Source organism: Delphinapterus leucas, unplaced genomic scaffold, assembly GCF_059928025.1.
Source record: "Delphinapterus leucas isolate spDelLeu-1000000601 "Yukka" unplaced genomic scaffold, BTC_Dleu_Yukka2 spDelLeu_asBTCV2_sq40, whole genome shotgun sequence".
Lineage (NCBI taxonomy): Eukaryota > Metazoa > Chordata > Mammalia > Artiodactyla > Monodontidae > Delphinapterus > Delphinapterus leucas.
In genome coordinates, this window is record NW_028322249.1 from 2,783,415 (window position 1) to 2,801,352 (window position 17,938).

The following is a 17,938-nucleotide window of genomic DNA, read 5'->3' on the forward strand; positions in this document are numbered from 1 at the left end:
TAAAGATGGGAGATGATTCCACTTCAAATACAGCATATTTCTTTCAAACATATCTTCGATCCTGTTTCTATTTAGCATCCTTTGAAGTACAAATAAATTTCCAAAGGGAGCCAACCCTCTTTTGCTGAATGTTGTAAACAGATTTTTTTTCTTATTTATTTATTTTTGTAAACAGATTTTAATCTCAGTACCTGACAGGACAACACAGCTCTTCTCTTCAGCACACCATGTATTTGTCACTCTACTCAGTGTATCCAGTTTTCTGTGCACTGTAGATCAGTAGCTGTATCTCCATCTCCAGGCATATTTATTTCTGCACTTTTTGTATCACCAAATAATCCTAAGTATGCATTGATTGTTTCCTGAATTTTATATTTCAAAGGCACTAGTTATTGATTGGGCAGCTCCAGAAACCTAGATTTGTGCCCTTGTCTCCAGTCCCCATTCAGGGACAGCTAGAGCAGTGGCCCATATGCCATTCTTCTCAAAAGCCTAATTGCTTCAGGTGACTATCCCTACTATTTTCTGAAACGTCTGAGACTGAATTCAGAGAGTTGAATTCCGTTCTTTTTTGACATGTTCTAACTACATTCATGGAAGGAAACTTGTACACATTTTCAATTTTAAAAATTACCTAAAATAGTAAGACTTTAACTCCCCCTGGATGCCATGCCTCACAATCATGGTTGTTTCTTTGGGACATCAGTCTGGGCAGGAATCTCCTCCTCCTCCTTTGTCAGGAGGTGAAGTCATATCTTTGTGCTTGCATTTGTTCAGTTTCTCCACACTAAGTTTGGAAAGGCTGTTTTGATTATTTTACAATCCTGACATTCAATTGTGATCATGACTAACTTATTGCAACCAAAACTACTAAGAAGCCAGGAATAAATCATCATCTTTCTGTTCTCAGAAGGACAAAGCATGCCACACTCGAAAGGAAAATTGTTTTTAGTAGACCTATTCAATTTTTCTGAAAGGATGCAATTCAAATGTAGACTACAAACACACATTGTACATATTTTACTGCATTGTGTAAGGAAACAAAAACACAGGTAAATAAAAGTAAAATTTCCTTCAGAGTTTTGCAATTCACTAAAATAGCACTATAAAATTTCTTTGTAAAAGAAGATAATAGGTCTGTTGGTTTCAAAACAGTTCTAGCAGGGTAAAAGTATCTTGAACTGTCAACAAATGTGGCATCCATCTTATCTATTAATGGTCTTGGGAAGACCGTTTTCAGAATGCAAAACTTTAAAACTGAAATTCACTTCATTGGGTTACAGCTTTTAATGGACTGTCACTGATAAGGAAATGATGGAGAGCACAATGTTTCTGCAATCTCATTAGCTGGATGTGTTGTGTGAAGTTGAATTTCCCAATCTCCAGAATACGAACATATAGTACCAGTGAGGAGAGAAGAAAAGCAATTCAAAGTTCTATATTTAACTTTTATTCTTTTGAATACAGCATTAAAATAACAATTTCCATGGCACTGTATTTTCCTTAGTTCTTTAGTGGGCAATAAAAATAAATTCATATTATTTTAGCATAATATCATCCTTCCAAAGGAAATCTATTTTGAAATGACATCTCATGTGGTCAGAGAACTTCCCTTAGTTCATATAAAGTTGGCAACTACACTGTTTTCTTCATTAGAAAGAGACAAGATAATATATTCAATCATCAGTGTCACAGGGGCATGCTTCACGAGTATTTGCTTAAAACTTTTAATGCTGTGCAAATGTGACATTTAAGAAATATTTATTTAGAGTAAGCCAAATAAATTTGTTGACTCATTCATGATGCCCATGGAATATGATTTTCTATTGATCATTTATATTAAAATGTCAATGTGTAAAACTAGATCTCAAAAAGCAGGAATATCTGTATATGAATGCAAACTATGTCAATCATGTAGAATTGGTTGACAGGTACACAGATGTTTGGCATACTGCAGCTTAATTGACAAAATTTCCCTATAAAAATAATGGTTTTCTCTTTCCAATTTAATGGAGAAAGTCTATGAATTAAGGCATTCAAATTTTTTTAATATTTATAATTTCAACTTAAATATATTTAGATAGAAATATATAATGAAAGCAAAACAAAGAAACACAATTTTAGTCCCAGTTCTGCCACTTTATTTATTTATTTATTTATCCCAGGCAAATCACTCAGTCTCTCTGAGTTCCCCTGTATTGATACTTTTGTGTCTAGTAACTAGATAATTATGTCAAAGACACTTATAATTTTATGATAACTTTATAAAGACCAGAAACGGGGTAGAGTGATCTCAAAAATACATTAAATATGTGCAGCAGTGAATAAGAATTCTGTTTTCCTCTATGAAGATGGTTGCTACAAATGTGCAATGTTTCAGGGGGGAGAAAAATGTGTCTTCTGACATCTGCAGCAGTATTTCCATGTAAACCAGGAAAAAAGAATGACTTCAAAGGACATAATGATAACTAAGATGTATGGAACACTTTCTATCACTGATAGCTTTAAAGATTTCCTTACAAAATCCTCATAGTAAGCCTCTGAAGTTGATCCCAAAATGACCATTATTTTCTAGATGAGGAACCTGGGACTCAAGAAATTTGGGTAAGACACACAAGGTGAAGTAGCTAGCAACATCAGAACTGGATTCAGAATATGAGAGTCTGGCTATAGAGGTGATATAACTTAACCATGCTTACAGCAACAATTTTGAAAAAATGTGAGAATTCGTTCAGAGATTTGGAAGAGATATGGAAAGAGACCATCCATTTTAGGCAAAAAATGTATTGAAAGCAATATCCCTTTGTTTCAAAAAATACCTGTATTGCTGTAATTTAAAAATAATCTTTTAAATACTCTTCCCCTTTATCAACTGAGAACAATTATTTGATTATTGGGAAATATATAAACAATCATATTAGCCAAACGATTAGAGTTGCTTGGTCTTCAACCAATGGCTTTTGGAAGGAAATACATTTTTCTCTTGATGCTCCTCAAGGAAAAATTGACATAAGAAATAATTGTCACTTAAATATTTTCTAAATGCTTTTAAGGACTTTGATTAAAATTGGGGAGGGGCAAGACCAAGGTCAAGTACATAATGCTTTTTCATTTAACAAGGAGGAACTTCCTGACTTATTTGATTCAGCTCACAAGGACTTTTTTTTGTTAACATCAACACTCAAAAATTTAGAGAGCTCACATTAAAATATGAATTTCTTTCTTTTCCACAAAAACTGGAATATCTGCCAAACCTGGTTCTGAATTCCAATGTGGCAATGATCCATGGTTGCTGGATAGCAGCTGCCACCTTTAGGCGGACCACGCACTTTGCAATGCTTCCAACCACCCGGGGCCTGCTTCACTCAATTACATTTCCAATCTGGCATTAAAAAAAAGAATATTCAGTGCTTTACAGTCTCCTCCTTAATGCCACCATTTAATACTTTTTTTTTTTCCTTCCCAATACTCATTAGGGTCTTGTGAAATGCCCTGAGTCCAAAGCAGTGAATAATTTTTGTTACCAGTGGAAAGAAGGATGGATTAATTTGATTAATTTCCTCTGAATGCCTTGAAGTAAGGCATCAAAGAATCACTGTTTACCTCTTGAAATGCTCAGATTTGATTCTATAGTAAAGAAAATGTGATTCAACTTTCATCCAAAGGACAATTGGAGAACTTTGTGCTTAAACAAAGACATATCATAGTCCATTTTATTCTTTTCTTAAAAGGTATGCATTTAGCATTATTTACCCCCTGGCATGTATCAGTAAAAATAGTTTCCCTTTAATATGATTTTTAAGTGTAGATTTATAATTAAAATACATTCACACTGTAAAAGAAGCTTTCGTCCAAGGAAAATAAAATTTGAAACTATTTTAACATACTCAAATTTGTGCTTTCAGAAAACTTCCCGAATTATTGCATTACAATTAGTTGCTATGAAATCATCTAGCCCTTGCTGTTCTGAAAAGAACCTTGCATAGTAGCCCTATAATTATATGTGCATTATCTGAGTGAATTGAGAACAATAAAAATAATGAATTATATTAAGTTTATGAATTATAATTTGTATCATTTAGGGCATAATTTTGATTTTTCAGAATGTAATTAGTACTTTGATTCTTTATATAGCTAAAATCTGAAAATGAGATAGAGTTGTGCCGCCTTTACAATCCTTAGTATCTCTGTCTTTGTCTCCGTCTCTGTCTCTCTTGCTCTCACAAGCACAGAAAACACACACACACACACACCTGCAATATCTTTTCTACTCAAAGTCTGAAAGATTATACTTACATGGTGTTTTGAAACAACAAAAAAGAAAACTTAATGCTAAGGCATACTCTCTTAGAGATAGTCTGTGATATACTCACACATACTGATGGTTAAAATGGAAAATATTTTTAAATGATACACAAGACAGCAATTTTCTATGAGCTTTGATAATGCATGACTTTTGCCTCTCAGTTCAACTTTATAGATACTATATTGAAGAATCTTAAAAACAGTTCAGATCACCTTTATGCATAGAACTGTTCATCATAGTTCTACAAAATGAAAACCTGGAAACAGAATTTCAAAACTAGGAATTAGTAATTTTTTATTTCACAAAGTATATTATTCTAATGCTACTAAAGTAATATATAAGGAGTGTGTAAAAAAACAAAGTCCATCAAAAGTATTTCCTTTAATGTTAAATGACCAAAAAGTGCCAGACATTTCAAAATCCAGTTGTGTTTGTGTTGGTATGTGTGAAAACAGACAAGTAGAATATAATATTTATATTAAAAATCAAGTAGGTGAACATAGCCAAGACTACCTTATTAAATAGAAAAAAATGGAATGACTTACATTATTGAATATAAACACATATCGTGTTACCATCCTCTAAAATACAATTTTTGTACAATCTATACAATCTACGTGTAGGATATATATACTCTGTAAAAGTTACTTTTAAATGCTTTTGAGAGCTGTGGTTTTCCCTATTTTATCCTATTCTGATTCCACATTTTTCCAATATTGACCTCATATTGCATTTGTAATCAGAAATAAAATTTTAAATAATAAAGTTGGAGTGAGCCTTAGTGCATCCTGCAGGCAGTTTCCCAGCAAGTACCGTGGACCTCAGTTAAGCAACATCCCAATAGGTGTTCCAGCCACTTCCCTGCGAGTTCAGGACCCACTCCACCTACCCCAAATGTAGCTCCCCATGAGTTTCCTCTACATATAGGAGGCAGTTCTCTGCTTGCTGGCATCCTCCTGTGGAACTTCAGTGAACTTCTCCACTATCTGCTGGGCTACAGCCATGCGCCACCAGGGGGTTCTGAGCCTCAGTTTGGGGTGGGGGGTGGTGTTTTTGGGGTGGGAGTGAGGGAGGAAGTTTTGCACTGATATCACCCCTAAGAGTGGCTGCTTTCTCTATTAGGTATTACTGCATTCTTTACTCCATTCACCTGTTACTAGGTATGAATTCTTTTGATAAACTGCACCCATTCCACGTACCGCATGGTTTATCTCCTGACTGAACCATGACTGAAAAATCAGCATTATTTACAGAAGAAGACAGATTGAAAGAATCCAACTGGTAAAATGTAAGGGTAATATTTAGGTCAAATGTGAGACACAGGGTAACATGAAAAAACTGTAAATGAAACCTTCCTCATTTGAGAAGAAGAGAGTGAAAAAAATGTGACTTTGGATCTAATGACTAAGCTTCTAAAGAGGAAGAAAAAAAATTATCTTACTGAACTAATTATACAAATCATTGCAACAGTTAGGCATAAAGGTAGTTTTTTCTTTTTTTTTTTTGGAGTATAGTTGATTTACAATATTGTGTCAGTTTAGTTTCAGGTATACAGCAAAGTGATTCAGTTATACATATACACATATCTACTATTTTTCATATTCTTTTCCCATATAGCTTATTAGAGAATATTGAGTTCCCTGTGCAATACAGTGGGTCCTTGTTGATTATCCATTTTATATCTAGTAGTTTGTATATGTTAATCCCTACCTTAAAGGCAGTTTTTGAATCTACTTTTTTTTAATGTTTGTCTTTTTTAACATCTTTACTAGAGTATAATTGTTTACAGTGTTGTGTTAGTTTCTGCTGTATAACAAAGTGAATCAGCTATATACATACATATATCCCCTCTTGCGTCTCCCTCCCAACCTCCTTATTCCACTTCTCTAGGTGGTCGCAAAGCACCGAGCTGATCTGCCTGTGCCATTCAGCTGCTTCACACTAGCTATCTATTTTACATTTGGTAGTGTATATATGTCAGTGCTACTCTCTCACTCCGTCCCAGTTTACCCTTCCCCCACACCATGTCCTCAAGACCATACTCTACATCTGTGTCTTGATTCCTGGCCTGCCCCTAGGTTCATCAGCTTTTTTTTTTTTAAGATTCCATATATATGTGTTAGCATATGGTCCTTGCTTTTCTCTTTCTGACTTACTTCGCTCTGTATGACAGACTCTAGGTCCATCCACCTCACTACAAATAACTCAATTTTGTTTCTTTTTATGGCTGAGTAATATTCCATTGTAAATATGTGCCACATCTTTTTTATCCATTCATCTGTCTATGGACACTTAGGTTGCTTCCATGTCCTGGCTATTGTAAATAGTGCTGCAATGAACATTGTGGTACATGACTCTTTTTGAATTATGGTTTTCTCAGGGTATATGCCCAGTAGTGGGATTGCTGGGTCATATGATAGTTCTATTTTTAGCTTTTTAAGGAACCTCCACAGTGTTCTCCATAGTGGCTATATCAATTCACATTCCCACCAACAGTGCAAGAGGGTTCCCTTTTCTCCACACCCTCTCCAGCATTTATTTGTTTGTAGATATTTTGACAATGGCCATTCTGACCAGGGTGGGGTGATACCTCACTGCAGTTTTGACTTGCATTTCTCTGATGATTAGTGATGTTGAGCATCCTTTCATGTGTTTGTTGGCAACCTGTATAACTTCTTTGGAGAAATGTCTCTTTAGGTCTTCTGCCCATTTTGGGGTTGGGTTGTTTTTTTAATTGGTATTGAGCTGCATGAGCTGCTTGTAAATTTTGGAGATTACTCCTTTGTCAGTTGCTTCATTGGCATATATTTTCTCCCATTCTGAGGGTTGTCTTTTCATCTTGTTTATGGTTTCCTTTGCTGTTCAAAAGCTTTGAAGTTTCATTAGGTCCCATTTGTTTAGTTTTTATTTCCATTACTCTAGGAGGTGGGTCAAAAAGGATCTTGCTGTGATTTATGTCATAGAGTGTTCTTCCTGTTTTCCTTTAAGAGTTTTATAGTGCCTGGCCTTACATTTATGTCTTTAATCCATTTAGAGTTTATTTTTGTGTATGGTGTTTGGGAGTGTTCTAATTTCATTCTTTTACATGTAGCTGTCCAGTTTTCCCAGCACCACTTATTGAAGAGGCTCTCTTTTCTCCATTGCATATTCTTGCCTCCTTTATCAAAGATAAGGTGACCATAGGTGCGTGGGTTTGTCTCAGGGCTTTCTATCTTGTTCCATTGATCTATATTTCTGTTTTTGTGCCAGTACCATACTGTCTTGATTACTGCAGCTTTGTAGTATAGTCTGAAGTCAGGAAGCCTGATTCCTCCAGCTCCATTTATCTTTCTCAAGATTGCTTTTGCTATTCGGGGTCTTTTGTGTTTCCATACAAATTGTGAATTTTTTGTTCTAGTTCTGTGAAGAATGCCATTGGTAGTTTCATAGGGATTGCATTGAATCTGTAGATTGCTTTGGATAGTATAGTCATTTTCACAATGTTGATTCTTCCAATCCAAGAACATGGTATATCTCTCCATCTGTTTGTATCATCTTTCTTTCATCAGTGTCTTATAGTTTTCTGCATACAGGTCCTTTGTCTCCTTAGGTAGCTTTATTCCTAGGTATTTTATTCTTTTTGTTGCAGTGGTAAATGAGAGTGTTTCCTTAATTTATCTCTCGATTTTTCATCATTAGTGTATAGGAATGCAAGAGATTTCTGTGCATTTATTTTGTATCCTACTACTCTACCAAATTCATTGATTAGCTCTAGTAGTTTTCTGGTAGCATCTTTAGGATTCTCTATGCATAGTATCATGTCATCTGCAAATAGTGACAGCTTTACTTCTTCTTTTCCAATTTGGATTCCTTTTATTTCTTTTTTTTTCTCTGATTGCTGTGGCTAAAACTTCTAAAACTATGTTGAATAATAGTGGTGAGAGTGGGCAACCTTGTCTTGTTCCTGATCTTAGTGGAAATGGTTTCAGTTTTTCACCATTGAGAATGATGTTGGCTGTGGGTTTTTCATATTTGGCCTTTATTATTTTGAGGTAGGTTCCCTCTATGCCCACTTTATGGAGAGTTTTTATCATAAATAGGTGTTGAATTTTGTCAAAACCTTTGTCTGCATCTACTGAGATGATCATATGGTTATTATTCAATTTGGTAACATGGTCTATCACATTGATTGATTTGCGTATATTGAAGAATCCTTGAATTCCTGGGATAAATCCCACGTGATCATGGTGTATGATACTTTTAATGTGCTGTTGGATTCTGTTTGCTAGTATTTTGTTGAAGATTTTTGCATCTATGTTCATCAGTGATATTGGCCTGTAGTTTTCTTTTTTTGTAACATCTTTGTCTGGTTTTGGTATCAGGGTGATGGTGGCCTCATAGAATCAGTTTGGGAGTGTTATTCCCTCTGCTTATTTTGGAAGAGTTTGAGAAGGACAGGTGTTAACTCTTCTCTAATTGTTTGGTAGAATTCACCTCTGCAGCCATCTGGTACTGAGATTTTGTTTGTTGGAAGATTTTAAATCACAGTTTCAATTTCAGTGCTTGTGATTTGTCTGTTTATATTTTCTATTCCTGGTTCAGTCTCAGAAGGTTGTGCTTTTTTTAAGAATTTGTCCACTTCTTCCAGGTTGTCCATTTTATCGGTATATCGTTGCTTGTAGTAATCTCTCATGATCCTTTGTATTTCTGCAGTGTCATTTGTTACTACTTCTTTTTCATTTCTAATTCTATTGATTTGGGTCCTCTTCCTTTTTTCTTGATGAGTCTGGCTAATGGTTTATCAATTTGTTTATCTTCTCAAACAACAAGCTTTTACTTTTATTGATCTTTGCTATTGTTTCCTTCATTTCTTTTTCATTTATTTCTGATCTGATCTGTATGATTTCTTTCTTTCTGCTAACTTTGGGACTTTGTGTGTGTGTGTTCTTCTTTCTCTAATTGCTTTACGTGTAAGGTTAGGTTGTTTGAGATTTTTCTTGTTTCCTGAGGTAGGACTCTATTGCTATAAACTTTCCTCTTAGAACTGCTCTTGCTGCATCCCATACGTTTTGGGTCATTGTGTTTTCATTGTCATTTGTTTTTAGGTAGTTTTTGATTTCCTCTTTGATATCTTCAGTGATCCCTTGGTTATTTAGTAGCGTATTGTTTAGCCTCCATGTGCTTGTATTTTTTACAGTTTTTCTACTGTAATTGATATATTGTCTTACAGGGTTGTGGTAGGAAAAAATACTTGATATGATTTCAATTCTCTTAAATTTAGCAACACTTGAGTTGTCACTCATGATATGGTCTATTCTGGAGAATGTTCCATGAGCACTTGAGAAGAAAGTGTGTTCTGTTGTTTTGGGATGGAATGTCCTATAAATATCAACTAAGTCTATCTTGTCTAATGTGTCCTTTAAAGCTTGTGTTTCCTTATTTATTTTCATTCTGGATGACCTGTTCATTGGTGAAAGTGGGGTGTTAAAGTCCCCAACTATTTTTGTGTTACTGTCAGTTTCCCGTTTTATGGCTGTTAGCATGTGCTTTATGTATTGGATTGATCCCTTGATCACTATGCAGTGTCCTTCTTTGTCTCTTGTAATAGTCTTTATTTTAAAGTCTATTTTGTGTGATATGAGAATTGCTACTCCAGCTTTCTTTTGAATTCCATTTGCATGGAATATCTTTTTCCATCCCCTCACTTTCAGTCTGTATGTTTCCCTAGGTCTGAGGTGGGTCTCTTGTAGATAGCATATGTACAGGCCTTGTTTTTGTATCCCTTCAGCCAGTATAGGTCTTTAGGTTGGAGCATGTAATCCATTTATTTAAGGTAATTGTCAATATGTATGTTCCTATTACCCTTTTCTTAATTGTTTTGTTTTTGTTTTTGTGGGTCTTTACTTTTTCTAGTGTTTCCTGCCTAGAGAAGTTCCTTTAGCATTTGTTGTAAAGCTGGTTTGGTGTTGCTGAATTCTATTAACTTTTGCTTATCTGTAAAGATTTTTATTTCTCCATAGAATCTGAATGAGATCCTTGCTGCGTAGAGTAATCTTGGTTGTAGGTTTTTCCCTTTCATCACTTTAAATATGTGCTGCCACTTCCTTCTGGTTTGCAGAGTTTCTGCTGAAAAATTTGTTGTTTCTGTTGAAAAATTTGTTTCTGCTGAAAATTTGTTGCTTTTCCCTTGCTGCTTTTAATAATTTTTTCTTTGTATTTAAGTTTTGATAGTTTGATTAATATGTCTTGGTGTGTTTCTCTTTGGGTTTATCCTGTATGGTACTCTCTGCTTCCTCGATTTAATTGACTATTTCCTTTCCCATGTTAGGGAAGTTTCGACTATAATCTCTTCAAAGTTTTTCTCAGACCCTTTCCTTTTCTCTCTTCTTCTTCTGGGACCCATATAATTCGGTCTGTTTAATGTTGTCCCAGAGGTCTCTGAGACTGTCCTCAATTCTTTTCATTCTTTTTTCTTTATTCTGCTCTGTGGCAGTTATTTCCACCATTTTATCTTCCAGCTCACTTTTCCATCTTCTGCCTCAGTTATTCTGTTATTGATTCCTTCTAGAGTATTTGTAATTTCAGTAACTGTGTTGATCATCAGTGTTTGTTTGCTCTGTAGTTCTTCTAGGTCCTCCTTATGTTTCTTGTATTTTCTCCCTTCTGTTTCCTGGATTTTGGATCACCTTTACTATCATTACTCTGAATTCTTTTCAGGTAGGTTGCCTATTTCATCTTCATTTATTTGGTCTTGTAGGTTTTTACCTTGCTCCTTCAACAACATTTTTTTTGTTGTTTCTTTTTTTTTGGGGGGGGGTGTGCTTTTGTATTCCTGTCTTACAGGTTGTTTGTCATGAGTCGCCCAGCACTGGAGTTTGTAGGCACTTGGATAGAGCTGGGTCTTGGTGCTGAGATGAGGACTTCCGGGAGGCCTCACTCTGATTGATATTCCCTGGGCTCTGAGGTTCTCTGTTAGTCCAGCGGTGTTGACTCAGAGCTCCCATCGCTGGAGCTTGGGCCTGACATCCAGCTGGGGAACCAAGATCCTGCAAGCTTCATGGCACAGTAAAAAAAAAAAAAAAAAAAAAAAAGGAAGAAAGAAAGAAAATAAGGAGCAGTACAATATCAAAGAATAAAAAACAAAATAAAATGAGAAAGATAAAAAATCTATTAGGATAAATAAAACTATAATTGAAACAACTGCAACAAGGTAAAATAAATACACAACAGAAAAAAGAAAAAAAAATTGGGGGGGGGGAACAAGCCAAAAGGAAAAATCACTAACAAAATATAAAGAATAAAATAAAATTAGAAAAATAAAAGATTACGAAAAATAAAAATATAAAAGAATCAACAATAATGAATCAACAAGGTAAAACATAACCCCAATCTGACAGAGCAAAAAGGAATAGAAGAAAATAAAAAACAGTCTTGGCTATGTGGGCGGAGTTTGGGGGGAGAACTTAGGCTGGGGCAGTGTTTAGGGTGGGGGGGTGACTTTTGAGTGTGGGGCGGGACCTACATGGGGCGATGTCCAAGTGTGGGAGGGGGCCAAGGTGCGTGGGTGGGGGGTGACTTTCAAGTGTGGGGTGGGGCCTCTGCTTAGGACCTGAGCAGAAGGGGAGAGGCAGCACGTGGAAAGGAAGGCCTCTGGACTGTGGGCTTCTGGAGTTTGGAGGTAGGACCCTGAGTGAGGGTGTATGGGTGGGGTTTAGGCCAAGCTCACTGGAGGGGGTCTCTGAGTGTAGAGGTATGGCCCTGGGTGGGGGTGTAGGGGCGGGGCTTGGGCTCTGCACTGCAGGAGGGAGGCTCCAAATGCAGAGGATTAGGCCTGGGAGCCCAACAGGCTTCCTGGTGCTTAAGTGTACAGGGAAAGCACCAGCCGTGTTCCTTTCCCTTCCTTCGTGCCCCTCCCCCATGGTCTCCCCCCATTGCTGCTGGACCCCTATCTGTGAGTGGGTCTCACTGGGTGTAGGAACTCCTCCCCTCCACCAGCCGCCCCTCAGGGGTTCCAGTCCCAGAGGTCTGGCCTTTACTTTTGATCGCCCTTCCCTCCCTCCCACTCCTTCAGGACCTGCGTGGCTGGAGGGGCCCAGGTGGTGGGCAGGGGCAACCTGGCCATGCTCCCTTTTGATCTTCTTCCCTCCCAGTGGTCCTCCAATTTCCCCCTTCTGGCATGGGATCCCTTCCCTTCCCCCAGCCACCCCTCAGGGGGGCCAGTCCTGACTCGCCTCCACTTCTCCTCCTCCCTCACTCCCCCCATGCCCCACATCCTACCCAGTCACTGGGGGTTCCTCCCATCCCCTTAGGTGTCCGTGGCCCCCACCATTGCCTGGTAGGTGCCCTAGTTGTGAGGAGACGCAAATTTTGTGTCCTCCTAGTACACCATCTTGACTCCACCCTTCTCGCATATCTACTTGATCAATCTGTCCTGCATGAAAAAAAATCACAACTCCATAAAAATCAAACTAACAGAAGAAGAAATTTATTAATATTGAATTAGAGTAAAATGGTTGAAACACCAGCTCCAGTTCCAGGGGTCAGGGATCACCAAGGCACGTGATGCTCTGGTGTTGAGGCCACGTGTGCATTTACTTGACAACCAACAGCTTTCAAGATCTTTCTGAACATCCCTTCTGCACCGTTCATCCGTAAGTCTACCAAACAACAAATTCCACTGCCCTACATGGGGCAAAAACCGTCTCTTCACACATTACATTTTAAGGCACAAATTATTCATTATAAACTGGAAGCCACTTTAAGAAATCTATCAAAAGATGGATTTTATGGTTGAAAATATGTCTGTGAATTTATATTAGGTCTCCAAAGTAATCAAAAAGAAAGAGGATGTCAAGTGAGTTCTCAAAGAAACAATTTTTCTTGTCATTCAAATTTTCAAAATTCATGTGTGTTCTTCTGAGCCAGTAAAATAAGTAAAGTGCATTCTCCTGTTCCATTTATGAAATCTCTTCCTCAAATTTTGACATAATGAATTAATTTAATTCATCCTCAAGGCAATTTCAAGGTTTTCACTGTAAATTCCTTAAAGCAGAACTCAAATTTCATGGATTTCTATAAAACAAGGACTTTTTTGGATCAAAATACTCCTAGAGCTATATACTAGTACAAAGCATTACACATTATTTGTTTATATACACTTTCTATACAGTGTCACTAAAGAACTTTGAAATCGTGGTTTCCATATTTCCCATTTTATTTAATTTTTCCACAGTTTCACTGTTTTTTTCCTGAGTGTGAATTTTACATAAATTTTATTGAAAAATTATTTTAAAAGGAATTTAGAAAGAATTCATTCATGCACCTCCCACTCCCAACTGTACAAAGAAAAAATTTTTTTCTCTTGATTTGATTCTAAGAAATGGAATGATAATCTTAAACTTTTCCTTTCAAATCCAGTCCTTGTGCAAATTCAAGCTCAATATATTTACAACATGAAGCAAGATATGAACTAACTTCACATTTTCAAAACAGATCATCTTTTCTGCATGGTTTTTTTCTCTGTAAGGATTTAGAATTAGTACCCATGATCATTAAAAAATATATATATATAGAAATTTTGTATATATATACAAATATATATATATGTATATATATATTTGTATGTATATATATATATATATGAAACTCAGCATTCTTATTCAAAAAAGTGTTCATACAAAAACCTGCCACTCAACTAGATGAGTTTTATAGGTCGCTTTTTTTTTTGACAACCTATTTATCCTATTTAAAATCCTTGAAGGAAGGCTTGCCATATATGATAGTGTATTTCAAAGGTCATGTAAGTTGCAATTTGTCATTCTTCATTTTGCAGGAAATGGTTCATGATGTAAACAACACATGAGCAATATATTAACATGTTTTGCTGTCTTTCAGTGTGAATAGATTTTTCTCTTAATTTTGATGACAGTCAAGGCAAACTATACATTGTTCTGGTCAACTATGGGTTGTAAAGAAGATATGTATTAAATTGTATATGTTGTTATGCTTTGGTATCTCTAATTGTTGTGTCTTGTTTGTTTGGTAGAGGTAGATTCTAAACTTCTAGAAAGAAACACACTTTTGATTATTCATTTATTCATTCTTTTAAATACTCATCAATTCTGTCAAAGTGCTTATATTAAATGCCTAATAAATTCAAGAAAGAAATGATTTAGGTAACAGATGATGAAAACTGTGGAATAGTTTCTACTTTTGTGAAACTCATGGAAAAGCAAGAGAAGCAAACAATCATGTGAATGTGAGTTTGTTTTGTATGTGTGCTGTCAGGATGGCCTGCTTGCCAGACACTTCTCTATTACCCTGTTTGTGGTGCTGACAGAGGAGGATTCCCATGCCGATTATATATTTCTCACCTTAGTGCCTCATATGAAGTAGAGAGGGCAGATCCTTCTTTGCGGGCTATGGTCAGACATGTGACTCAAGCTTAACCAAATGCACATTCACCCTTTCTATGTGGCTTTTCAAAGTGGGACATTTGGCTCAAGAATTGGGAGAGTTTTGTTTTGTTGTGTCATTACTATCATGACAGCAGTAATTGCCCTGGTAGCTCTAGCACGGCACCTGTGATCTTGGCAGAGGGACTGCTGGTGACATCTTGAATAGTATAAAGCTGCTGCATGTCCTTACCCTTAATTTCTGCTTTCCAGCATCCATGGACATGTGCCTTGTTATAATTTCAGTATTGCTGTCTCTCATTGATTCTATGAGGGTTTAATTTATATCTACTCCTAATGTATCTCCCTCTCCCACCTGCCAAAACACAAACAAACAAACACAGCTAGGGTCAGAAAGAACAGCTCAAATGTCCTTCACAGCTTAAAATAAAACTTATTGAACAATAGTTTATGTCCCCAAAGAGTGAAATTAAGATAAAAAGAACAGAATTTCTGTCCATGTGGGTACAGCATAACAGTCAAATGCACTTTGATTTCATATTTTTTTGACCTATTTTGTCTTTCATTAAAATATGTAAAACACTCAGAGTAGGGCTTGGTGAGTAGTAATCATGTCAGTATGAGCTATTTTATTATACAAAGGGGTGGAGCATAGAGGTTAAGAGCCCAGGTTATGGTTCTACACTGACTTTATTCATAAACTAGCTCTTCCATTTACACATCTGTGTGACCTTGGGCAAGTTACTTGGGCAAGTTACTTAACATCTCTGTGCCTGAGTTTCTTCATAGGTGAAATAAGGCTCATAATAGTATCATTCAAGACTGAGAATGATAATTCCAGCAATATTTATAGAAAAGTCTGGTCATATATTAAGCTCTCATGGAGTGTTATCTGTTTCTAGCTTCATCTAATTTCATGTCCATTTTTCCAATAAATCCACTGAAATTTAATAATTATGTTATATATATATACTCTCTCTTCTTAATAATGAAAGGATTTATAGCTTTTCGTGTTCTCTTTGAGTAAAGGTTTAGTATATTTTATATACTTTGTTATGTTTGGTTCTGTAAGTACTTAATTTCTAAATAGGCATTGTAATTTTGCTTTCTTTCAGAGTAATTAGAGCTATTTAAATGAGTTCTATATTATAATTTCCTACTTGTTACTGTGTTATTAAGCTTATTAATTTCTCAAGTTATTGCACTGAGGCCAGAAACTGTGTTTTTTTTCTATTTTTAATAACTGATTAAAGTTTATTGCTTTGAGAACATAAATTTTGAACGTTTTTCAGATATTTGGGAGCTCTTTGCATGTCTATTTAGTCTAATTTTAAATTTCAGTATAAACCTATTAATTCAGACTTGTACTTATACTCTTCAAAATCGCTATCATTTTTAAAGTTTTCTATGGACTTGCTTAAAATCATTTTGAGAGATGAGTCAAAGATTTCCACTTACATTATAAGACCAATATTAATCATCTTCTCATTATTCTAAAAGTGTTTGCTATTCATATATATTCTTCGTGGATCATGAATTTGTCCATTTTAATATTGATATTGCCCATCCTCCTTTTTTTTGGTTATTGTTGGTATTTATTTGTTTGCTTTTATCAAGTAAAGAAGGGTCTCTTCACTATTTGCCAGTCAAAATCTCTTCAGAACAGACAAGCTGTACTGGAAAGGAATAAAACCCAGGGTCATAGGCTTATTCCAAGTTTCAGAGAATAGTCATGTTCTCTCCAAGTATTCTTTTCTTTAATTGAAGTATATTTGATTTACGATATTGTGTTAGTTTCAGGTGTACAGCAAAGTGATTCGGTTATACATTTGTATGAATAAATTAATATATATTCTTTTTTCTCAGTTCTTTTCCATTATAGGTTAGTATATGATACTGAATATATTTCCCTATGCTAGACAGTAAATCCTTGTTGTTTATCTATTTTATATATGGTCTCTCCAAGTATTCATTTAAGCACATGCCTGGCAGCCATGCCCAGTCAGTCTCTCCTTGACCCAGATAGGAGTTTTCCAGATTGACATCACCAACAGGTTTGACTTTATTTATGGCTATGCATACTCAGTGAAAAGTGAAAATGCAGTGCTCCTTATTCAAAAATTCTTCAGAATTTCAAGATGGCAACAATAGAGCATTAAACCAAGTGTGTAGTCCTTCTGTCTGGGTCTGAGTGGATGCACTAGGTGCATGCCCATAAATCTGGCTCTTCTTGTACCTTCTTTTTCAATGGTAATGTTTCCATCTCCTACTTCAGCCACTTTGGGAGAAACATGGGGAAAAAAACGGGAATTAATTTTTTTCTTGCAATCACTGATTTTCAATTTTAACATACAATGGAATAAAATCCATGGAGCTAAAGACACAGTTGAAGTTCAACAGTCATAATAAACCACTAAGGTATTATATACTTCTGATTTTATAGTGTATACAGGATTATTTTTTGTAACGCATCTCCAGATTGAGGAATTTAAATACTTTAATAGTCAAAATTATGTTTGGGATTTAAAGAATATATTTAAGAATGCATAAAATTTGCCTTTTATCCTTATCTGTAATTTTATTCTATTTTTACTCTCAATATTAACCTACAAGGTTTTTCTTAGTTATATAATGTTTTACATTTTAGTAATGTGATATTCCTTATTGTTATTCATTTGAGTTTTATTCCAAAAACTCTGTTGTATCGATGACAATGATGGTGATTGATGATGGGGGAATAAAATGTACTTTATCCATGAATTATTTGTCTTAAGATTATCTATATGTAAACATCAATGACTCTAAGAGTTAGTTATGAAGTTCATAAATTAATCGTTTACTCATTATGTTATTTTTGTTGATATAATTCTATTGATAAATGAATCTGTTGCAATTTCAAAGCTAGAAAAAATGTATTGCCACTTCTTCTCAATGTAAGTGTATTACTTAATTTTTAAATCCAAATGCATCATAATTCAGTTAATTGCAGAGACTTTTTGTTAAATTATCCCAACTTATCTTGCTCTTTGTATTTATAAGCTCTTTAATATTGCATGTATTCAAGATATCAAAGTAGCCTTAAAAGCTTATTACAAATGATAGCTTTTTTACTTAGATTAATCTGCTACTATGATACAAAGGGTGTTTTATTAAATATTCATTTTCTTCTATCAGCACTGATACTAGTAATTTAAGTTTGGCTATAGAGTAATCAATTAAAGTAAAGCATGCTGTGTGA

The 17,938-nt window shown here is 35.4% G+C and overlaps 2 protein-coding genes across 2 annotated transcripts in view; both read right to left on the minus strand.

Annotated features, from left to right (window-relative positions):
* LOC149743958 (uncharacterized) overlaps positions 1 to 17,938 on the minus strand; it is a 167,444-nt gene that overhangs the window by 36,618 nt on the left and 112,888 nt on the right. The gene's annotated exons all lie outside the window — the stretch shown is intronic.
* LOC149743961 (uncharacterized) overlaps positions 12,749 to 17,938 on the minus strand; it is a 120,033-nt gene continuing 114,843 nt past the window's right edge. The window contains exon 3 of the mRNA XM_089905927.1: positions 12,749 to 16,978. Coding sequence (XP_089762053.1) covers positions 16,815 to 16,978 — 164 coding nt within the window. The 3' untranslated portion in view covers positions 12,749 to 16,814. The remainder of the gene's footprint in view (positions 16,979 to 17,938) is intronic.